General features: G+C 45.8%; 1 protein-coding gene across 1 annotated transcript; it reads right to left on the reverse strand.

Annotated features, from left to right (window-relative positions):
- Nucleotides 1-3,189: 3,189 nt before the first annotated feature.
- On the reverse strand, nt 3,190-6,449 carry LOC119392806 (acetylcholinesterase). Its single transcript, XM_037659758.2, has 2 exons — nt 4,969-6,449; nt 3,190-3,353 (listed from the first exon to the last, which is right to left on the reverse strand). The coding sequence occupies exons 1-2, from the start codon at nt 6,447-6,449 to the stop codon at nt 3,212-3,214; spliced, it is 1,623 nt and encodes a 540-aa protein (XP_037515686.1). The 3' UTR covers nt 3,190-3,211.
- Between the last annotated feature and the right edge of the window lie 18,633 nt (nt 6,450-25,082).

Below are 25,082 nucleotides of genomic sequence, written 5' to 3' on the forward strand. Positions count from 1 at the left end.
CAATTTCTGTGGCACATACCCGTTTATGATGATGGCAGTTTTCTGATAGGCCGCACAAATCTGTGGCACATACCCGTTTGTTGGGCTAATTGTCGTCTTGTTCATTTTTAGTGGACCGGTGGTGAGTAGTGGGTTTTACTTAATTTTTATGGCACATACCTGATAGGCTACACAGGGCAGGCCATACAGGCGACGCCTCACAAATTATGGCTGCCTTAAACAGCTTTGTTGTTAAAAAATCGAAAGGCACATCACTAAACGACTGTGAGATTTTCAACGAGGGGTAGCTAATTAGACAGCTCAAGATATCTATTTAGGTACCCTACCCCTTACATGTTAGGTACTCCAAACCACCAAAGCCTCCTTACAGGTTAAGGTAGATGTTTAATCAATTATCCCAAACTCATCTGCACAAACGCTTATATATTTCAGCCATTTTTGATTATGATGGAGCTAATCCACGAAAGCGTATGGGACGAGAATGTCGTTGCAGGACGTATATGAGAAGAACGCATTAAATTAATAGCGACATAGCATAGCAATCAAAATATTGAATAAACTATATTTGTCAACATGCACACCTCTGTTGATTCCAGCAAAATCTTGACTGCTGAAAGCCTTCCAATTTCTTGCGTGAAGAACAAGACGCGCCTCGGTACTGCAGCATCGCCAACGCTTGGCTCACTCGTCTCGCGCCTCTGGTCCCTGGCGTCTTTCTGGACTGTACCTCACACTGCCTCGCCGTTCTTACTCGCAGCGTCCTTCAAGGTGCGTCCTACAGTGGCCTCCGCGATTAGCTCCGGCCGCGCGCTGCTACCGGAGCTAATCCTGAAGGCCACGGCGCCACCAATAAGCCTCCTCACAGTTTATAAACAATGACGGCGCCACCAATAAGCCTCCTCACAGTTTATCAACAATTTCTTTAACACTTGGTAAACAAATATTTCTTTGCCTTTAAGTTGTCATGTAGGTCATTTTAGGTAAAATAATGATCGTGGGCCCACTTAGACATAATGTGACAAATGCACCATACAGTGGAACAGAAAAAAAAAACAGAGCAAACTGCAACCAACGGCGTTTTTTACGCACCAAAACACATCCGCCAAAAGACATGCTCTGAAAAGCAGCAGCTAGCTGTGATGGTTAATTCTAGGATGCAGTCTAGGAAGAGCCGTATTAAGCGTAGCAGACATTTAGAACACTCTTGATATGCTGCCAAGGTATATATATATGAAAGAAGCGTTTGTTCTGTATCAGATGAGACACTTGCTCGATGTCATATATTGTGGCTCAGCTTTGATACACCAATATGGTTTCCACGAACAGCGTAAAAAACGACAGGACGACACAAGAAGACGCACAAAGCGCAGTGTGATTCTTCTACTCTCTTGTTTTTTGCACAGTTCGTTGGAGTATGTAAACCAAAATGCCCAACTATGCGCACTTTCGTAATCAATAGGATGTCGTGAATTTGAAGCATTTTTTTAGGGTCGAAGCACCTAAGGGTCTCGGCGTGTCGGCGTGCACCGTCGTCTGCTGTCGGGACGGTCCATTTGCTTGAGCGCAAGAGAGGGCGCCAGCAGCTCAGCGCTCGCCGTGTGGTGAGAGAGAGCGAACGGCGCACGTTGACTATGGAAACGCTCCTTCTGCGATGAACGCTGAACTACCAGCTCGCAAGGAACGAGAACGCGCCCTCGCCCGCGAGAGACAACGCCGACGCAGGCATCGTCTGCTAGCGAGCTTCTTGATTGAAAAATCAGATCTACAAGAACAACTGTGTGCAATCCAGCGGGCTCGGGCAGCGGTGGAAAGGCTATGCCTCACCGCACATAATGCCCGGGTGGCCTGATCCCGGGCCAGCAACCTTGCAGGTGTTTTCTTTTAGATGCGTAGCAGCTCTTTGACTAGCCTGTGTAACGCTGTCCGTCCGCACAAACGCGAGGCAACGCGCTTCCCTCGGCGCAGGTGTTGGAGCGGTGCCAAGTAGGTCACGCCGCAGCTGGGCGTTGACGTCACGCACCCCTCGCACGCTTCCCTCGCAGGTGCGCGCGTGCGTCACTCTCTTCCTCAGCCGCCGGAGCGCCGCAGCTGCCGGCTCCGACGCCCGCTCGCCTCCCGTGTGCGCGTTTCAAACAAACGTTTACACCAGTAAACGCTACACCGAGTTTCGCTTCAAACGAATCTTCCAGCGCTCACCGCAGCACCCGCGTTAGCGCCGTTCATCCCGTGACGCCACCCGTGCGCAACGCTGCTGCTTCGCATCCCATCAGCGTTCCCTTCGGGGAGATGGTCCAATTTTTTTTGGTTAATAAAGTTTTTTCAGTCCATCCGTCCGATTAAAAAAAACCGACTGCTCGCGCTGCACAACCGTTCACCGGCCACCCCGCATATATAGACACTGGATCTTGACCTGCAATGTAGTCCCGGTGGGAGATTTCTCATGTGCGTAGTTGAAGAATGAAGATTCGCAGCGTGCACGTTAACTAAAAGCGGAGTGCGGGTCTCTGGGTCTAATCTTTCTTCTGTCTCTCATTGCCCATTAGCAGTGATTTTGCTGTGGGAAGAAGAAGAGTTTGTGACGACAGCACGCGACAAAATACAACCCTTTCCCCTTCCCACGTGCAGGGTAGCAAACCGGAGACTGCTTCTGGTTAACCTCCCTGTCTTTCCTTTATCCCCCTTCTCTCTCTCTTTGCTGTGGGAAACACCGGCGGACGCTGCATGCTTCGCCCCTCCACAGGTTTCACGTTAGTGGAGCTGAAACACCCTTCCATACATGCTTCGCCCCTCCCCAATTTTTTTTTGTGCACCTCTATCTTTTTCTAATGTAAATGAGGTGGTTGAGCAAACGTGTGCGATTCTTGAGGGCATAGTTTATACCGTCAAGGACGTGTGAACAGTCCGTTCATAACGGACAGCGTGCGATTGGGTGGTAATCACACACAGCCTTCTGAGTGAATCTTGAGATACTGATGTCTATATATGACCTGTCAGCTTCAAACTTAAAACAAAAAAAGAAGTCCTTTCAACAGAATTTAATGACGCCATTCCCTCATAAACATCCCTACGGCGCACAAAAATATGTGCTCACCGCGAGGAAGCGTTACGTATTAAACCCTGATTGGATCACAGATTTCATAGGCCTGACTGCCGTAATAATAGCGACTGAACAGCTGTCATTCATAGGTAGTACGGTATAACGTTCTCCAACTCAGAGAAATTTCCTCCAGAGTTCACACTCTGTGTTATAAAAATCATTCACAATTCCGTAGTTGCCGGGTTGAAGCCACACAAAGCTCGGATTGTCCAGAGAAAACCGTGGCCAGTTCTCGAACGAAGGAAGGCCGGGTGTCCTGGAAAGCAGGAGGAGGCAAATGTAAAGCTGTAAAGGAGGTTTAGTGTAAGTATGAGCTGTTTCTCATAATGTGATAGTAGCCGACTAAGCTATGGTATACTCAGTGACAGCCTAAGAATGTAGTGCACGCTGCACCCACGAAACTACAGTATACCAGCCGTTCACCTCTGCGAGGGAGCCGTCCCAACTGATGCTTTAATGCTATGCTAGTATAAATGCTAGGCTTACTGGAAGTTCCTTCACTATATGACACTGATATCAGCATCTTTGATAACATTTGCCATAATACTGGAAACTGAACCCAAAACCAGCGGCACAAAGATAGAAAATTACCGCCCAAGCTGAAACGTGCGGCCACGGCGTCTGTCACAAGATGGAATCTATCGAAGTAGCTTTTGTTTTAGCTTTTGATTTGTCTGTCACCACATTTAAGAGATGTGTGCTTCAAAGTTTGCGTTTGGTGAACGCTAGCGAACGCTATCTCTACGTGCCCTATTCTAAAACTGCCTAATAAGAAAACCTAAAGGATTTTATGGCTAGCGATTCATGCTGCGGCGGGTATCATGCTTAGCTATCTTTGCCGACAAAACCTGAGGACAAGCTAGTGCGAGCGCGGAGACCCTGGGTGCTATACTGGACATTGTCAAATCCCGCCATCTTCTCAAATTTCGTATTGGCGGCATTTTAAGCCAATCGGAGAGGCCATAGCAGCCCTCCGGGCTAAACAGACTTGAGCACAGGCGGAATTTGACAATGTCCAGAATAGCACCCCCTTTCAGGTAGCGCATGCTAGCATTGCTTCTTCATTACAGTTTCTGCACTCACGGACTCATGGACCGCCACATTTTCACATCTGCTAGCCATATATAGCGTCGCTGTAAAAGCGCTTCACGTCATAAAAATGAGCGAAGGTTATTAGACGCTATTGGCCGTAAGTCACTGTTATCTGACGTATTCGCTGACTATAGGCGGTGCTTACGTGTAATTTTTCGCGCTTACTGACTTCAGGCGGTCGCGAACATTACATGGCTGCTTCCAGGTCTCATCTAGTTAGCTTGTTATCGTACGTAGGTAAGGTAATGAAAGTCAGGCAGCACACTATCCTTTTTGCTACATCTTGCCAGATTGTGTTTACACCTGCACGTTTTAGACCATGAGGCGCAGAAAATGCGGGAATCGTGAGAAATGCGATGCGGTAGAAAAAGAAGGCAAAGATTGCGAAAATATAAAGGTCATATAGGTTTCATTGATCTGTGATCTGGTTGAGCAAACTATTACATTCTACTGACGTTCTGTCAGAGAAAGCGATGGCCTATCTTTAGGAAAGCGACATGGACTTTCACGATGAATGTGAGGTTAGCTGTTCTATTTGCGCGTTATCAGATTGTACTGCTTGTGGCACCATTTTTTTTTCATCTGTAGGCTAGCTACCAGCTGGCTGTTGCATTTTTCTCTAATGTGATGACACTGAACATTTTACTGAACAATAGATAACGCTAACTACTGGTTCATGTCAACACTTACAGCCGAAATTTTCGCTCGCGAATGTATATCAGAGCCTTCGGCACAGGTCAACGTAACTTACAAGCTAAGCAAACTTATATCGCGCTCACCCATTTCTAACGAAGTTTGCGAGGCTCTTCATTACCTCCAGGCTAAAACTTCGGTCTTCGTCGGTGTAGCTATTCACATCCAGAAAAGGGACTCCAAAATTGTACGGCACGTCGTCCAGGTGCGTGACTCCGATCCATTCCGGAGTGGTAGCCATTTTTGATCGGTGCGCGAACACCTGCCCGTATACCTTAGCGCCCACGTTTGAGTGACTTTCAGCGAATAACCTGCTCGGGCAGTAAGCATTCTGCTTTCCAAAAAAGTCGCACATTGCCTCCCTCATGGCCAAATTGTCATCCGGTGGCGCACGCTCCAGGTAGGCCACGCCCAGTGGAACGACCTTATCCTTTTCCCACATATTGATCAACTCCTCGCTTAGAGCTCGAAAGTACCCAGAGCTGATGCCTTTTAGGTCCGGATCAAGTAGCCTATTGTCAAGCTGGAACATGAATGGAAATGCTCCTTCGTTAGACACGACGCTAACAAGAGCGTCGACGGGCGCGAAGGCTCCTGCTGCACTGGCGTCCGAGGTCAGCAACGGCAGGTACTCGTTCTTGAAAGTGGGCATGAAAAATAAGAACTTCGGCAGCATAGCCGCCAGTGCCGCTATATCTAGACGCCAGGCCTCTATCTCCCGGAGACAGTCTAGGACGCGTTCTGTGTGGGTTGTGAGATCCTGGAAGGAATCTGCGCAGCCGACGATCCTCGCAACCTGGTTTCCTTTGACAATGCTTTCTGTCACAGAGTCGGATGTTGTATCGGTGCACAGTGTGCCGCTCATCAAGAAGACGCGCTTAAACAAGCCGCTACTGAGCGGAGACATCACGTGGGCGTGTGCCATCATGGAACCCGAGCTCACGCCGGACAGAGTGACGGTCTCGGGGTCTCCTCCGAATACAGCGATGTTGCTGCGGACCCACTCGAGCACCAGTCGTTGGTCCCAGAGGGCAAGGTTGCCCGGCCCTTCAGGAGTGCCCGTATCGAGGAGACCGTAGATGGATGGACGATAGTCGAAACTTACGACAACGAGGTCGTTGATAGCCGAGAGTACCGTAGCGTTGTACATGTCCTGGTACGCAGAACCGACAATGAAGATGCCGCCGAACAACCACACAAAAACGGGTCTCTTTCTACCGTCGGTCGTCGAAGGAGTCCACACGTTCAGGTACAGGCAGTCCTCCGATAGAGCCACAGGTACAGGGAACATGTTCGGGAGCCGTGGCTGGCTGCAGGAGGTCTTCGGAAAGGTCGCGTCGTAAACGCCGCTCCACGGTGCTTTAGGCTCGGGTTTCCGAAACCTCAAACGGCCCACGGGTGGGTTTGCGTAAGGTATTCCGATAAACATTTGAATGGGGTAGCCGAGTATTGTACTAGAGCGCCCCCGTAGTTGCCCTTGAGGTATGGTGACAACCACATCATTCGATGCTACTGTCCATATCACTAGGGCCACGAGTAAAACGGCAGCTTCCCTCCATATCTTCATATTTCAGTGCACTCCCTGTGAATAAGGAGAACCTAGGTAAGGGCGCAGTTATATCTTCATCTGTTGTGAACATTTCACACAACGCTGACATATGTGGAGATAGTATAGGTAGTTTACCACAGTTACGAAAAACATTTTCCAAAGTATATCAGAAATTGAAAAAGGTTAGGCAATGACGCATGAAGTTTTTACAAGTATAAATGACGCCATATAGCGATAGAAAGGCAGGGCTTGAAAGGCGACAGGACATGCGCTAACTTTCAAATGAACTTTATTTCACAGAACCAGGTTTTTTTTACTGACATCATGAATATACGAAAATATACACCAAAGACATTATTACACAGCTAATATTGGCACACCCGCAAACGGTGATTTCCCAGGTAGGCAGCTTCCGTTTCACTCAATACAATCGTCGGGGCACTGGCGCAGTTGGTACTTTCGTTTGCTATTAAGCTTGGCTTAACACACAATTCCCGCAACAATTTTCCGCATGTCCTTATGCATGTTTCTATACATGACGGCACTATCCCTAAGCAGTGGTTCACATCCTCAATCGTTACAATGCACTGGCGCATGCTCATCTCGATAACAGTTAAACTTTTGCTCATGTTTCCTTAGTGTGTCAATAATTACATCTACCGGTCTGCCTTATGTATGCTTTGCGGGTCCCAGCGCTATGGCGTCATTTACTTGGACTGGTTGGCATCCATGCCAACTAGCCCAAAAATGTGTATTCCCTAATTTACAAGTTCGTTCCAAATTTTGTGAGTCTGAAAGTATTCCGTGATACGAATGTGCACAAGAGCGTGTTGAAAAATGGAAATTAAGTCATTCTTTGCACTAGATTGAAGATCTTTGGCTAAAGTCTGAAGTCAGCAAATATTCAACAAGTTTTGTGTAATGATGAGTAAAATCTAAATTGCTGCTTCTATATAAGAAAACCTCTTACTTTGCTTTGTGGACGCCGATTAAGTAAACGGTTTTCGTAACACTTTACGGGCGATATGAAAAATAAGAAATTATGAAGTATTCGCTACGTTTCTTTACGGTCATAACGCCACAAGTGCACCTTTATCGCTGCCAGAATGACCCTAAAATATTTATAGAAAAAAAACTTAAGCATAAAAAAAAGCTCGAAACTTAGTTGCTCTGGGTCATGCTTAGTTACTGTCTTTCCATACGAAAATTTTGCACACTTCGAAAATGTTACCATGTAAAACGTAGGAATAAGAATACCTGGTGCGGTGAACAAGTTTGAAGAGGTCAGACTGTACGATTCGTAGTCTCCTATTGGGCGCCGATGCTTTAGAGATGTATGCAGACAAGCGAGCTGTAGGCGAGCGCTTTGCAAAAATTATTACGTCCGGTGAAGCATATCCTGTTGTTGTCATCGCATTTGCGTGTTTTGCTTTATCCGATACATCGAATGACTGATATGTGCTCTTACTGATTATTCTATTGCGTAATAGCCTACGGCGGAGCATACTACTAAATATGGGGCTAGGTTTAGGCAGTAATTCACGTGATTTAAGCGTCTTAAGATCTTTTACCAGCGTATATTCAAGTGAGGACGAAAAGGACAAGGTTCATAATATCCAAATGTAAAATTTGCAGGTATTGAAATTTTTTTTACAAATCACACGAATATTGAGCAAATTAAATAGCCACAACTATTGCTTACAAAATTTAAAAAAAAAATTCTGCGTAGCATCGTAACTTGCTACATGTGTACTAGCCTTTTAAATTTATAAACCAAGAAACAGGGCCGCAAACCATGTTCCCTAAGCAACAAAATAAGCCAAGCAACAAGACAGAAAAACGTTTCGGAAACAGGTTGGGAAATTTTCTCGACAATGCAATTTCCCCCGTTGTGAAAGAAAAAGAGTCCCGCACAAAGGATGAAATAGTTGCAGATAACGGAAACGAAGCCGCTGTTTGAAAACCTAAATCGTCTACATAATCGACAAAAGTAACTTTGATGCGAGTGCTCCACATGTGAGTAAAATTTCTGTTTTGACAGTTTCGACAGCAAATATTTTCCTGCCTCTTCACGTTGATCGCGAAATGCCACACAAGCGAAACTTCGCGCCTGCCAAGCTTTGTAATCGTGGTAATGCTAGAGTATTTGTAGAAACCTATTACGCTGTTCTATTTTGTAAGAAAAATTTGTAATCAGACGCGGTTGTTGACGGCCGGTTAACGAAACGGAATACTTTCGAAACATGAAGCTTTGTGAATTATTTCCTGCATATTTAAGCGACTTTAGGTATCTTAATTTCTTCACTTCATCAGACGACGACTCTGCAATTGTTCTTATTCAAGTGTAGATCTCCACAGCCAGCCACATCCATAATGACAGCATTCTGAAGGATCCATACTGGCCGTATTGTGCGAGCATCCAGCAGCAAGACTAGCTGCGGAGGATGTTATGGGGTTATTTGCTGAACACCGGACTAAACTCCCGAATTCAATGAAATCACTGTGTAACGCGTTTAATATAATCATTACGTGTAATTACATGTTTAATCTAATCAGCTGACATCAACCATTGCCGCCCTATTTCTTATTTACTTGAGTTTAGAATATTGCCACGCGCGCTCATTCGTTTAATTTTGATGTGATCAGGTTACACCCACAAAAACTGTTATTGCGACTCGTCGTAGGCCACTTTGAAATGCTTAGAAACCTCGCGATTGTTTCAGGCTGCTCTGTCAAGAATATGCGACGGCCACGAGTAACCGAGTTTATTATCGATCTAACGCGAACACCAGTGATAACGCTTGTAGGTTCGATAAGGCATGTGTAAAAGCCGACGCATTTCACAGATCAGCAGTTTACCGACGAACGACGTCTGTGCTTGCCGCTTTCGCCGCACTCTGAGTGTGGGTTCTTTTATAGGGTACAAGTTCGCCCAATAAATCGTTGCATCTTTACCGGCTACGTTTTGCCGTGTTCACCGTCGCAACCGCGTGGCACTGTCAGAATATAGTTGAAGGCATAGCCATCGTGTGCACAGCTCGCAGTTGTGTTTGTGGTGTACTACTGCCCCCCCCCCCCCCCCCCCGTCCCCCTCGTTCTTCTCGTTGTACGCGATATATTTAGTCGAGCGTGACGTTTCACTTTCGCCGATGACGATGAAAAGAGAAAGAGAATATGTTTCGGAGCGTCAGGGTTCTAATGCTCATGAAAATACCATGAAAACAACATCTAAAATTGGAGCTACCAGAAACAATTTGACGCGAACGATAAATTGAAGCCTGCTGCTTCTACAGTTTCGCTAAAGAATACGACTATTTTTACAGTGCCACCGCCACATACGCGTCAGTGCATTTATTGATCATTTCCTTTTTTTTTCGCTCCCTCCCCTCTCTCTCTGTCTCTCCCATCTTTCTACTCCCCTTCCCTTTCCCCCGGCGTAGGGTAGCCAACCGGACTGCTGTCTGGTTAACCTCCCTGCCTTCTCCTTTTCGTATTCCTTCCTTCCTTCCTAAAGAATACGAAAATCCAAAACGATGTGAACACGACCAGGCGAATCGCAATGTCTGATGCTACTTTTACTTTATTTTCTTTTCCGATTATTCTTCGATGCTGGTATATATGGGAACGATCGAGAGCAGTGTAGCAGTTGTTGACAACATACACAACGGGTGTGACAGATAACAGTGTATTGGCCAAGGAGACGACGGTTAGGAACGGGTAGTACCGGGGACGGTAAAACTTAAACAAGAAATGATTATACGATCAGTAATTGACGAGACGGGGCAAAATGTGTGGGAAAAAAAGGAAACGATAAGTTGGGCCGGGCAAAAGTAAAAATAAAAGGAATCACTTTATTTTGTGATTGAAACAAAATAGAAACAACATGGTTGCAACAATGAAGAAAGACTGAAACGATATTGAAACGAGAAAGAGGACATTGAGGGAGAGAGAGAGAAAGAGATAAAATTAATGAAAGAACGCTAGTATTTGGAATGAAGGAAAGGAAAATCCCGGACTGCTCATGAAACATTACTGTGCTTAAAACGAAAAGTTCAGATAATTTTTTATGATATTTTTATGAAAATTTTATGAATTATTTTATGATAATGCATGTTTTTTTTTTTTTGTCCTTGGACTGCTCTGATTTTGAACACCTGGTGCAACCTTTTTATTTCTGCAATGCTACGTTTTCAAACAACAACAACCGAATTATACGCTACGGCCCACAGAGCCCTAAAAATAGCAGGTGTTTTCTGATGCGGCGTAGCAATGTGCGATCGTAACGGGAATGGCGTCCACACGCAACATAGATGTCGCAAGCTGTCAGGACATTCTTTCGTGATTTATCGCAGCAGCGGTGGCCAGCGAATGTCTTAACATACGTGCGCCAAATCATCACGCATAACTCGCAACGCAGGATATATTACTACTGCGTGCTACGAATGCTGTTTTAACCATAGTCTGTTCGTTCATGCGGTACTGCACATACAAGAAAAAAGAAGAAGGCATTGATGTTTTTTCGAGAATTTCGCAAAAGAAAAACGGCCGTGATGGGTCATCAGACTCGTTTCGTGTTCTCTTGCCTTTTGGTCATGTAGTCATTTCTCGATTCCGGTGTGTCAGGGTGCAGCCACTTTCATCGTGTCGCGTGAAGGAATACAACCACCGTTTTTTCTTTTCTGCGTGGCGGGGAAGCACATTCCCAGGTGCAATTACGGGAACAGCTGTAGGAAGAAAGTTACAGATTGGCCGTGCTCTCACAACCCGGTAAACTCTGGGACCGCAAGTGCCCCAAGCTTCACCTTCAAGAAGAGCTGCGCGTCAGGACTCCCCAACGTATACGTACATAAGCGCCTTCCGTGCACAAATGGGAAAGCTGCGTGGATAAATACCGACTACGGCGGTTTCCATCCGTTAAGGGGTTGCGGGAGGCAGGACGTTACGAAAGCACCACTACAGCAAAGCAGTGCGCCTTCTAGCCAGACACGCATACGTTATTCCACGTAGCATCGGAAGAGCAGACAAAAGCCGAATCATTGAGCGGGGGTGGGGAGCAGTTGCGAACGCCACCGATGTGTCGCGGGTGTTGCAACGTCGTGCGGGGTTGTTTAGTCGCTCCACCGGCTGCGCGCTTCTTGCCCCGAGGCGCACGCAAGATTGCGGCATGGTTGATTACTACCAACGAGAAGCCAGCGGCTGGAGGAAGGGAGGGTGCGGGGGGAGGGGGGAGGGAGGAGGCGCGAGAATGCGCTGTCTCATCGCAGATCCGTGACCGAAGTGTAACATCGAGCAAAGGGCATCACACTCCACGCTTTCGAAACTTATTGAGTACCTCGAGGGAGCAACAAATTGCAGGCGATCAGCGAGTGATGTGATATAAAACTGAAATATTTCTAGAATGTTTCTTTTTTTTTTTTGGGGGGGGGGGGTGTGAGGGGAGTATGGGGGATTGGTGAAATACCTCACGTTGGGTAATCGGACGACTTGGAATGAGGTCATCGACGTTTAGCGTAATGAGTGGAGCGGAAACGTACGCCGTTTTTTTTTTCTCTCTCTCATTCACTCTCCTTGTTTCCAGTAAAGCGCGAAAATGATTTCGTGGTGTCGTGTTTGAAACCATATCGTAACGATACGTGGCGTAATCCCTTGGATGTTCTAGCTTCTTTTCGCTATTTCTTTTCGCGCGTCAGTTACGGAGGAAATCGAAGGCCATTGTCTCGGAAAATAAAAGGGCCCGAGGCAACGGCATCGCTGAATGAGCTTTGTTTAAGGTGGTAAGACCTTAAGCACACTCGGAGGGTCGTCAACTCCATTACTTTGTTTTTTTTTCTTTTCTATTTGATGCGTCTCGAGAGAAACTGGGTAGCTGAATAAAAAGAAGGCGAATATTTCGCACCCTCTTTATTTCTCAATCAGCTCGGTTGCTGCACGGAACACTTTGTCGCTGCCGATCAATACGTCAGTGAGCAGCTTGTAGAAGATCAAATAGTCGTTTTGCGGCAGGAACTGCTCTTTCTCTCGAGCTCAATATGTTAAACACACGTATGCGTCTAGTTTCTTCATGCCACCTATAATGTTGCAGTTCGCGGAGCGCTCTCATCACTTCTGCAGGATTTGACTATTTGTGAAGCTATACGTGACATTTCAGCAGCGAAGGCGTGAAAATTGCAGTGTTTCTTTCTGAACGTTGTTAGATACCCTCCGAGCCTTAAAAAAAGAATAAAAAAGAACAACAAAACACAACAAAAGCTGGAGCTTTTCAGAAGTTGAATTCACAAAGATTTCAGTTGGCAAGTGCGCCATGTCATTGTATTGTCTGTGCAGCATCACGATTTACTGAGAATTTCTCTTACCAACAGTACTGCCGTAAGGTTTTTAAATGCAAAGCGTTTCTAAGCGAACCAAAGGCATTTTGAGCGTTTCTTATCTATCTATCTATCTATCTATCTATCTATCTATCTATCTATCTATCTATCTATCTATCTATCTATCTATCTATCTATCTATCTATCTATCTATCTATCTATCTATCTATCTATCTATCTATCTATCTATCTATCTATCTATCTATCTATCTATCTATCTATCTATCTATCTATCTATCTATCTATCTATCTATCTATCTATCTATCTATCTATCTATCTCGCCGCTTACGGCTGGGTGCTCTCGTGATCGCCTCCTTAACTCGGAGTAGACCATAATTGTTATAGGTGGGTAAGAACGTTTGATATGAATGTCTAGTCATTACTTGAATAACGTCAAAATCCTCTCGCGTACGTCGTCAAAACCTTTCTTCCAGACACGTGTGGCACATATCCGTATACCACGTGCCGCGGTACACGGGTATGTGCCACAAGTGACTGAGAGTTTATATGTAGCCAGGAACGGCGAGAACAGAAATTGGTAATTTAAAAGCGAGAGCGTTAAGAAAAAACGACATTGACAGCGACGACCCGACGAGTGCAAAAAGTAAAAATCAGGATACCAGTAGGAATTGAACCCAAGCATTCTGTGTGTCAGTCAGGTGATCTACCACAGAGGCACGCAAGGTCTTGAAACTGTTATCGAAAAACACCCTATGGCCGTCATAATGTCGGTGCAACTTCAATTGTGGTTGTTGTGCTGGCTATATAATTTTCTAATAAAGCAATAAAGATTACCTATGTACTCCTATCACTCAGGCGTCTTGCTGGGTATGATGAATGGAACAAAGATGTGCAAACGACGACGAAGGTGCGGACATTTCTCTATGGTGCGGCGCCGGACGCGTGCAATTTGGTGCCAGCTCTGCGTGTGAGGCCTGCCAATCAACAACAGATGACCTGTGGGGGTCCATAGAGGTGGTGTGCCACGATTGGGCCATCTGTGGAGGATTCGTGGCTAACTGCTTGGTGGCTGGGGACGAGCCGAAGCAGCGGCAGACGCAAGACAGCGGGCCGAAGCGTCGGATGCCGGCGATCCAGGTTCCAGCCATGGGAACGCGGCCGTACGTGCTGCTGCCGCCCAGCCACTGCCTGAGGCGGCGTTGCCATTACGAGTACTATAATCTCGGAGTGTGGCCTGGCCTGTTGTTCTACCCCTTGCCGAGAGCAATCAGTGCAACAATCAAACAGGAACAATCAATGCTCACACATACAGGCGGATGTGTGGAGGTAGATACACCACCTTACACACAAGCTGTACACTTTCTCCAAACTACTCCCTCTGGAGAACTACTCCCTGCAACAAACCTTATATTCCAACAGGGTGAATACTTGGGCTGGTTGGTACTTCATTCTGAAAGGAAAAATACGTTCTTTTTTATACTTTTCTGAAACGTTTTGCGCAAAAAGAACGTAATTTTTCTCTTAGAAACCTTATATTCCAGACATTATACGTCTTCCAAAACTAACATCCCGTTCTAGCTGCTGTTCAACCAACATAGAGCTATTGTATTGAAGCTCATCTACATAGCATCCGCTATGTCCACATATCTATTAGGATCGCTACTACTACTATTTAGAGTTTTCGCACAAGTCGCCTTCACTCACTCTTCTCCGAGACTAACCTTATCAAGTCTAGTTGACCTGATAACTTTTTTTTCCGGAGAGTCGCATGAAGCTAAACGTCCTCCCACACTGCAAGGCGACTACCTACAGCTCAATTCGCATTGTCAAGCCCAGTTTTACTGACACTGGGTTAACGTCAATTGTGGTCCCAGTGTTCGTTCCGCTCTTGTAGCAGTCTAAGAAGTATTACATTTGTATTCTTATCATACACAAAGTTATATGTTCAAGCGTTGCTCGACCCCGGAGGAATACGCTAACGAAAGCTGCTTACGATATTTACATCATCGCACTATAAAGTGCACTTTGTTTCGATAATACTGACGCCTGTGCTCTAAAGTGAGTGCTGACGTTACGTCAGACCATAAGTTACCCTTTAAACGCCAGTGCAGTCGACGTTCCTCGTAAGCCCACAATGCCGAACTTAAAAGACTTTTTGTTGGTGACTGCTCTTTGCGACTGACCCGATGCATTCAATGATAGTATGTCCAGTGGCAAGATTGGTACAAATTGTTCTCTTAGGAACCTTCCTAGTGTGAGAGGCCTTTTGTGAATACAGACCCTGATCCTCATTTGAGTACGCAAAAATCTAGAATTTATCTGTTCAACAATGACATAGCATAGCATGAGTACTACTGTCACTCAAACAATGCACATTGTAGATGTGTTTCATTTAATGAAAATAACTAGAGCAGTGGCTATAGGCTACGAGACCAACATGTAAACTAAGCATTTTTAAATGTAAATAGAACGGAAATATCTGCCTACGTAGACATGGAAATGTGTAAATACCAGAAAATATCCACGTTTAATAAGTGTACGCTACCAGTGTACGTGCTTTTTTGCACAAAACAAAACAAAAGATACAAACACCAAATGCTTAAAGCAGGAGTCACTCCTCACGTATACACAAGTGAGGAGTGGTCGCGTCGACAGTCAAGATCGCTTCGTTGTAACGAAGCTATATTATTTAGGTAACAGGGTAGCAGTTTCACTAAAGTGTGCCCAGATTAACCGATCCACACATTATACCGCTATTCCCCCATTGCATGATCCTAGAAAGAGAGTGTAGGCATTCGCGCCAGCCTCATTGCCCAACCGCGCCCCCCTCAAAACAACAAGCTGGTGCGAACGACTGTGCAGCGAAGAGCTGCCGGTCGTGTGCTTTTACGCATCGCGTTAATCTAAAGAGCGAATAAGGGAAAAGCAGCAGCAGCAGCAGCAGCAGCAGCAGCAGCAGCAGCAGCAGCAGCAGCAGCAGCAGCAGCAGCAGCAGCAGCAGCAGCAGCAGCAGCAGCAGCAGCAGCAGCAGCAGCAGCAGCAGCAGCAGCAGCACGTGAGCGAATAAAGAGGTGCAGTCGGGTTGGGCCGAACATGCACCACCGCCGTCGTCACGTACGGCAAACGATGATCGGGGGAACAGCGGCAACGACATGGCCAGCCCTCCCGCCATGAGTCGAGAGACACCCACTCGCTTTAATGCCCGCACGCATCCCTCTGGGCGGGTCTCGCTAAATACGACGCGAGGACCCGAGGACGCGGTGACCGTGCTTTTGTACCGAAAAGGCGGTTAGACCGACACCGACGCCTATACATAACGTATACGCCGAGACTCACTGTAATACAGTCAACGATTCTTCTCCCCGCTTCGTACACTGTACACAATCTCGCGTACTTGTTTGTAGATGTTAGGCGTGCATTCTGACCCGCACCGAACGTGCTTTCTAGTATAGACGTATAGCGCGACTCCTCACAAGTGCCCGCGTTGTTGCCGTACACGGTCGGTGGTCATTAACCCATTTAGGGAAATTAGCCCGGACAGTGTTTCTTGCTATTGTGGCCACCAGTTTAGGAGGGGAGAGGGGGCTCTTGTGTCGCCTGCTTTCTGCGTGGACGTTTTATTGTCTTGTTCGGGCGCTACACACTCTGGTGCTGTTCGTGACGTGACTGCGTCGCGCGTGACTCCCGCCGCAATTGCGGACAGTGTGGACACAAGAATCCGTCTTTCTGCCAAACAACCGCAGTACGCGTACGTGTGGGTTGAGATGGGGTGCCTGGTGTGAACGCCGTATAACATTTTGCGAGTCGGCTAAAACCTACGCTCTAAAGGTAGGGTCTCATTAGACGCTAGAATGGAGTAACACACTGCGATAATCTCTGATAACAAGGGACCACTTGATTTCTCACTGCGTAAAGTAAGAGCAAACCAGTTCAATGCTTAATATAACAGGCTTGGGGCCGGTCTCTCAGGGCTTTTCGTTCGAAGTCCTTTTTTGCAGTTTTTCTTAGGAGCATTTCTATGCGCAAGACGTTTTGATTAATGCGGGTTGCCGTGCTTAAAAATGCTTTCGAAATGATAACAAACGAAATTATGAGGAACATTTTCTAACGTACGCTAACACGTTTGTCCAGAATTGTCGCTACTAATACACAGCTTCATAATGATTGGGCTGCACTTTAATGTGGAAAGATCTCAGCCGATTTCTCTTGTATACTCCGTTTCTGCTTTACACTCTGCGCATGCGTCTCTGCAGAGCGCGAACCTCTCTCGTCTTCCTCATTTTTCAGAAGCGTACAGGGTTTCAGAAGGTACAGTGTTTCAGAAGCGTACAGGGTTACAGCGTACAGGGTACAGTATCCGTAGTAATTTATATATCGTCCACCTTTTTTCTAAACACAATTAAACCTGCACGTCTGAGTACACTAACACTTAAACCCCCATTTTTACCACACTGGCTGTAGCAAACGCCGCGCTTTTACGAAACTTCCAGGCCCATTCAGTGTAATGGTCTGTCATGAACCACGTCAAAGTAGGTCCCCTCGACACTTACGTTAATTATATCCCGTTTGGCTCGTAATTAATTTTAATAAAGACAGTTCAGCTAATTGTTATTTTATCCATTTATAAATCAAAGCCCTATCAGGGACTTATAAATGATTTTTTTCCCACACAGAGCGTCGGTGTAACGAAAGCGTGTATTTTACGATGCGTGGTCAGCGTGAGAAGGGAAAGCGATTAAATAGGAAGTGGGTCAGGTCGCCGAAGCGGGCGAACGATGTGGGAAACAAATTGGAGCCCGGATCATTTGCCCGACTAAGCTCGTGACGGCAAGCTTCTGGTTTTCTGCTAATAAAGCTAATAAAGCTAAACGACCAACACACACCGACCAACAGTCCGTCTCACATCGCATAACGCGTGAGATCGCCCCCTTCTTCGCACCCCCGGCAATGAATAGGTCGCATTCCGGTCAAGCAGATGGTTATCAGTGTCTTTCGTGGCCTGGCCGCTGAAGCCGATTTTGCTTAAACATATGGGGTCGGGCTCTCGTGCCCCCCTTCCCCCCACAACCTTATCCTTCTCCCTCTTTTGAGCCTCATTATCGTGCTTTTATCCAGCTCTCAAGTAATGACTCCACCACAGCGAAATGAGAAAGAAATGCTTTAATGGAATGCTATTCGTCTGACATGCTACTCCAGGTGCTGGGTGATGATTGCGATGCGTACACCGATGAACACATAACAGCACATACAGCCACATACACACACGCATAGATTACGCTTTTTACAAAGTTTCCTTAAGTCCCACAATGGTGGTCTCGTGGTTATGGTGCTCGACTGCTGACCAGAATGTCGCGCGAGCGAATCCCGGCCGCGGCGGCTGCATTTTCGATGGAGGCGAAAATGTTTGAGGCCCGTGTACTTAGATTTAGGTGCACGTTAAAGAACCCCAGGTGGTCAAAATTTCTGGAGCCCTCCACTACGGCGTCCCTCATAATCACATCGCGGTTTTGGGACGTTAAACTCCAGATAATATTAAAGTTTCCTTAAGGCTAGTTTTTGCCATGGGCCGAAAATACGCCGCACTTCTAAGCTCGAGTCCCGTTGAAGGTGTAATGCCGCCTTCAGAGACTGTCCCTCTGATGCATGTCGCCTGCAGTAACACGGAACATCTTGCAGTTCTTCTGGGGCGTTGCATGGAATGCATACTTTGTGAACAGGACGAGAACACGGCGGCCGGAAATTATCATTCAAGCTGTACACATTCCAGTGACGGCAACTGTTCCGCCATCGGCGACACGTACAGCTTTAGTTGTAGTAAGCGTGAGGACTTTCTAAAGTTATCGACAGAGATGAGCACTCATCATGGACACCTGAGCTCCAATATCAACTAAGGCCGTCAAAGAAATACCGGCCACATGCACTTCAAGTAAGTTCTTGTTCGTAGGGGGCGTCAACGGATGATTTGGGTCAGATGAAAATGATGCAGCAATATTGGCGAGTCGGCTCTATGACGGTCTTCTAAATCCCTCTGAATCGCTTATGCTAACACAGTGTGAGACGTGTACAAACATCGAAGCTTTGAAGTGCTTACAACAACAGCTGCCGGCCCTTCCGCGACTTTAGACTGCAAAGGTTGCGCGTGCACTCTGATGGCGAAGCCTCGCGCTCAACTGCGCCGTGCCGCTTTGAAGTTGCCGAAAGCTAATTATGAAAGGAGTGCTGCCGATCTTGATTAGCGGGGCGTGGATGGCTTACGCTAAGACTTAATGCAAGTTGTGACTAGGGCTATATCGCCCATAAGCGCGAGCGTGGGTACTTAATTAAGTGACGTGCCTCGCCTTAGAGGCCGAGGGCACTTAGTTTCATACACGCACTCACAAGTAATCACTCGTACGGGTTCTACATTAAAGGGTATTGATGATTTCCATAAACACACATTATAGAGTTATAGAAACATTACTGCGTAATGAAAAATCACTGAACAGGGGGTGTCGCTGGAGCCAACGCTTCGGCAAAAGGATTGGTCTTCAGGGCATCCTCAAGACGTCCTCAGGACTTCATCAACTGTCCTTCGTCAGGGCACTTCAAGCCACCAGGACTGTGTAACGTAATTCAGCATTTCTTCTAAATAAGAAGAGTCTGGAGTTGGGCCTGTTGTTACATAGCTTGGAAAATCGATGAACCCGAAAGGATGTGTCGTTCTTAGAGAAACGTAACTGGAAGGTGCCAGGCGCTGTGTTTTTATCTGCACGGTTTCCAAGGCGCATGGGCGTTTCCGTTGTGGTTTGTTTGTCACATTCCCACCGCTCTTACCTCTACGTTATCATGTATGGCGCATGTGCGTCTTGGTTTTCTTTCGAGCAGCTGTTATTTCACTAAACTGTTGCTAGTCCCAGCGTGTGTGTCGTCAAAACATCTCATCTTGTCTACGTGTCTTTAAATTCTGGGTTAATAGATCTTCTGACTAAGCCACCACGTGAATTACACCTACTGAACACATCCTTGTAGACATCCCGTAAGTGCAGCATTAAAACGTTAGTGTTCTTATAAATTAGGATATTCATGGTTCTTCTTCAGCTGCCTCATTGACAACGCGCATCACTGTCTAGATGGCAAGGACCCCATAGATAATATTTTTTGGAGTGTTACGTCCCGAAACCACGATATAAATATCAGGCACTTCGCAGTGGAAGGCTCCAGAAATTTCGGCCGCCTGGGGTTCCTTAACGTGCCCCTAAGTCTACTTACTTAGGCCTCTCATCACGGCCTCTCATGTCCTGGATTTTGGGACATGTACATGTCGCGCCATCTCTTGGCGGCGGCTGGGCGCCACGCCGTACCTCAAATGGAAGTACACAAAGAAAAAAACATATCTGATGGACGAAATATGATACTGAAAATGACTCTCGGTTTCAGATACTAGGGAACCACTAGAACATTTTAGGTGTAATTCTAATAACGTGCCACAAAGCGCCGACCTTCCCAGGCCATTTGAAGATTTTACCCACAGCCTATGACAGCTGCCTCAATTTAGAGACCCATTTTGGCCTCCTTGAACTTCGATTGCAGAGCTCACAGGATAGGTTTCAAAAGCGATTCCAGGTTTCAGATTGGCTGAGAAGCGCTCTTTCAATTGATATGCGACTTTATCGCGCAGCTAAAGCATTGTAACTTCCTCGGTCGTTTTTGTCGGCCTTATTCTTGTTGTTTCCAAACCTTACATCTGCTCCTACATTGTATTGGGGTGTGTCGGAACAGCTCGTGGTGCTGACAAAGTTTTTGAGTACAACGCTCGGGAACGTGTGCGGGAGAGCGAGACGAAGAGGTTTCTTCAATGCCTCAATGAGTCCGCCTCGCCACTCGTGCGAGGCGCTGAGCCGTGCTCCCAATCAGGGTTGCAGAAGTTGCGCCTTTTCCTTTCCTCAACCTCTCCTCCTCCTCCTCCACTCGTGCGGGCAGCGCGCGCGTAATTCTAGCTTCTGTAGTGGCATATAGTGACAGCTTCCTCAACTACGTCAATCTCCCCAGTCCTGGCCTTGGGCCTTTCGCCTCCATCGAAATGCGACCGCCGCGGCCTGGATCGAACTGACGTCTTGCAAAGAAACTACAGAAGAGGACTGACCAGTGACGAAGTTGTTCAACACGAAATGCTTGCGGATAAGATCCCTCATATTGAATTCGCAAACAGAAATATATCTACGTTGGTATACTGAGTGTAATTACCATGCGCCTTTTTTATTCCCCATTCTCTGCGGCATTTCTATATAATTTTAAAGTAGCAGTCATGTTCTTTTTAACGTTACTTCAGCGTAAGGAACACAGGAAATTGTTGCACAGATAATCTCAGGCTAATGAATGGCAAGTGAGTCATCTCGGACTAAGCAATGAGGGCGACCGGCCGCCCTCTTTCTAATAAAAAGATTCAACGCAGTAGTATGTTGCAAATACAGGCTCTATCAGAAAAGCTGTGTAATTTCCGTTCTATGCTCCAAATTTAAACATTGGATCCATCGCTGCCAGTAATTGAAATATAATTGAAATATCACAGTTAGGAGTGTACTGTCGCATCTGCTTTGCCATCACAGAGGCCCCAAGAAAACTTGGGATAGCAAATAACGTCAACATCGCAGTGCGCATTGTATAGTCACTAAGAAATCGAAATTATGACTGCTGTACCGCACACTTCAAACTTCCTTTCACAATTACTGCCTTCTCGGCGCTAATGTTGGTTATCGACTTTACCTACAACCGCTCCGAAGGCGATGGATAAGAAAAGAATCAGATTCTACGTAATTATCATCTAATTTGTTTTTCTTTTTTCATTTAGGCTTTCATAAAAATGCCGTAAGGAACAAAAATATTGAAGAAACCAGTCGTCATCTGTGAAAACTCGCGAATAAAAGTGCACGTTCATATGTCGCGCTAATTTACTAGATCTCGTAACGCCCATAAAACTATGCCATACATCAGTGTGTAGTAAAGAAATAATTTGTTTGTGTGACACATTTTACAGATTATCGCTGAAAACAAAAATTCCGCACAGACTCCCTGTACGAATATTACATTTCGTTACAGTTAGCTAACCAAGTTCCTGAATAGAGTGCTGTTGACGATTACATTTATATTAACGCATAAATAAATATTTGCTAGCCAAATATTCCTTTGATAATGAGCTCACTGAAAAATGCTTTTGACCAGATGTGCCCTTTTCAGAAGCCTGCGTTCTCCCGACGTATAGATAAATATGAACGGAATACTTTTCTGAGGTTTCTATATACGTGTCAATAGCTCAGGCGTTTTTTCGAAGAACCTTTAGCTGAATGCACCTGCATTTTCAATCAAGACGCACTTCCTTGAAGTGAAGATGGTTAAGAATACCAGCGTGAATAGAAGCAGCCCGACGGTATTGAATCGCGTTTGAATGACGAATAAAGAAGGAGCTGCAAGCCTGCTGGCCCCACAACAGTAACTATAGCCTACTACGCTATTTCCTTCCTCTGCAGTGTGACGAAAAGAAAACTGAAACGTTTGAGCAAGCAACCTGATATGGGTTGCATTTGCGTCACGTGCGCGACAAAAAAAGAGACGCAAGCAAATAGATACAGCGCGTATCTTAGAGCTGTTAATAACATGCGGCGCGTATTCTGAGTAAGCGCGGCATGAAAGAACCCGTCCCGCAGCACAACCAACAAAACCATGCATCTCAACGAATGCGGCGCTGCATTTGTTGTCACGTTGTTGTTCCGCGCTACGCCCGAAACCTGCGCCTCGGTAGTGCCGGCACGGTATATCAGTCGCCTAAAAAATGCCTCTTATTTGTTATTCTACGGACACACACACACACACACACACACACACACACACACACACACACACACACACACACACACACACACACACACACACACATATATATATATATATATATATATATATATATATATATATATATATATATATATATATATATATATATATATATATATATATATATATATCTTACGGAAGCCATGTTCTTTCTGCCTTCCGACCATTCACAACTACATTTTAAAAAAGGGGTCGCATTTTTCTTACAGTGTGTTGCTGATACGTTTTACAAAATGTTCCATATCTTCTTCATTCCTTGAAAACACCGGAGTAGAAAGCCGAGGATGCAGGAACTGCCTGCTCTTTTTGTAGCTGTTCGCTCGGTGCATCAAGTTCTATTACCGGTTTATTCATTTATAGGCAGGTAAAGAATGAAACAATATCAACTCAGGAGCACAATTATTGGGAAAATTTCCCGTCAGTTTTCCAGCAGTAGAAACGCCTGTGTCGGTATGGTACAGTATCCACGATCGTTACACGTGCATTAATTAACGCAAGATCAAAGGGCAGTGATGTTATAAGCATTTACATAAGAGAAGTGAACAAAGGAGTATACTATTGATCCAAGTATTCTACCCGCTACTACCAGGGCAAAGGTTTCCTTATCTCGCAGCCGTCTATTTCAGGCTATCGTCCAAGATCACCGCCCACTAGTCCAGCTTTGGCGCCCATTTGTGACGGCAGGTTGCGATCATAAGTTGTAGAATCGAGCATTCCAGCGATTGGCACAGGTAAATGCAATCACGCGAGAAACACTTCATAGTTAAAGGACTTGGCTTATCTGCTTTGTCGATTGCGGTAAAGGAAAGAAAAAGATGACTGAATAATTTCCGAAACATGTTCAAGAACACACTAATTAGTGACCATGGCTCACTATCTAATACAACAGCATATCGTCGAGCTGCAAATGTATTGACAATGATACGCACAACCAGGGCTAACGGAATTTACCTGAAGGCCAGCTTGAGATGACATTCTTTGACAAGCCTACGAATTATACCAAATACGCATGCCAGCATGACGAAAGGCACGCCTTCCTTCCCAACCACGAAATTAATTGCACCCTAGAGCTTCTTTGCCAGAAAAAGAGAGAGAGAGAAAGAACAATGAAAGCGAATACGTCATCACTGTGCTTCGGTGAAGCGAAATAAAAGGAACCAAGGAGGCTAGAAGTGCGTTACAAAGAGCGGCGCTACGCCACAGGAGCTCTCGTTACATTTGCATGACTTTTTCTTATCTCATTAAAAAAGTCTTAGGGGAAGCTTACGAAATATACATATTAAAGAAAAACAAATATACATGAAAAGAAAAACAAAAGCTTATCGTTGTGAAATTCAGTGAGGTACGGCGCAGAAAAGGCAATGCCTTTGAGTCGTACGTCCCTTGCGCCAGAGACCAATTATGTCGCCCATTCTCTCAGTAGTTGTCCGTGCCTCCTACCCTCGTACCAGTTTTTTTTTATTCTTTTATGCGACAATTTGCCTTTGAGCCAACTGCGCTCAAGTATCTCTTAAGATTTTATCTCTGAGTGCTTGCGTTATATTTCTGCCGATGTGAAAATTCGAAGGCTAAAAGCACACGGCTTGTGTTGTTGCTGCGTACATCGGCGGGGATACGTCTTTAGTTTAGTATTTGCCGCGTGCTTAAGAGTTAAACGTGCTCGGGGAACGCGCACCATATATTCTCACCAGAAAACGCATTACGCACTCCGCGTGAGATCCCTACTCTCTTTCCTAATCTTTTCCTGCTCTTGCAGTTTGTCTTCGCACTTTGAATCGCCGGCGACCGTACGTGGGCGTGCACATTGCGGCAAGTTTTGGACACCGGAAATCTGGCAATTTGTCCAGTGCTGCCGGCTCTATTCAAATGGTGAGCAATCAGCGAAAATGGTTGAATGGTAAAGACAGAAATGTCATAAAAGTGTTCTAGTGAGATGGGAGAGTTAGGAAAATCAGGGGTTCTTCCTTCCTTTTTTTTTGTAATCATGCAATGAAAATGGGCGATTGTCAAAGTGAGTGAGTGAGTGAAACAGCTTTATTCGGTCCACAATAGACGCGACTAAACACAGCGATTGTCAAAGTGTAAAAGAAATGAACGGTTCTGTCTGATTGAATTCTGAAACTATGCTATGGAGGAAAGGTGCAGGTGAGCAACAAAATATAGAAGGAAGCTTGCCGCTTAACTGTGAATGAACAAAAAAAATATTAACGACGATTACTACGCTCTCTAGTGCGCACTGTGAGCGCAGCTGTACGCGTGTTTTCACTCGGCAATATACTGAGACAAACAATTTGACATGTGCAGTATGTGCAGTCAACTTCAAAAGTCTACGGACCACAGGAGCGCGTGGCCAACAGCCTCTTCGCGACATTTCCGCTACGTACATTTACATTTAATGCACAACACGTGCGACGCCGCGCGTTAATCAACTTCCAGCGGGTTGCATTCACCACAGTA

Source organism: Rhipicephalus sanguineus, chromosome 5, assembly GCF_013339695.2.
Source record: "Rhipicephalus sanguineus isolate Rsan-2018 chromosome 5, BIME_Rsan_1.4, whole genome shotgun sequence".
Lineage (NCBI taxonomy): Eukaryota > Metazoa > Arthropoda > Arachnida > Ixodida > Ixodidae > Rhipicephalus > Rhipicephalus sanguineus.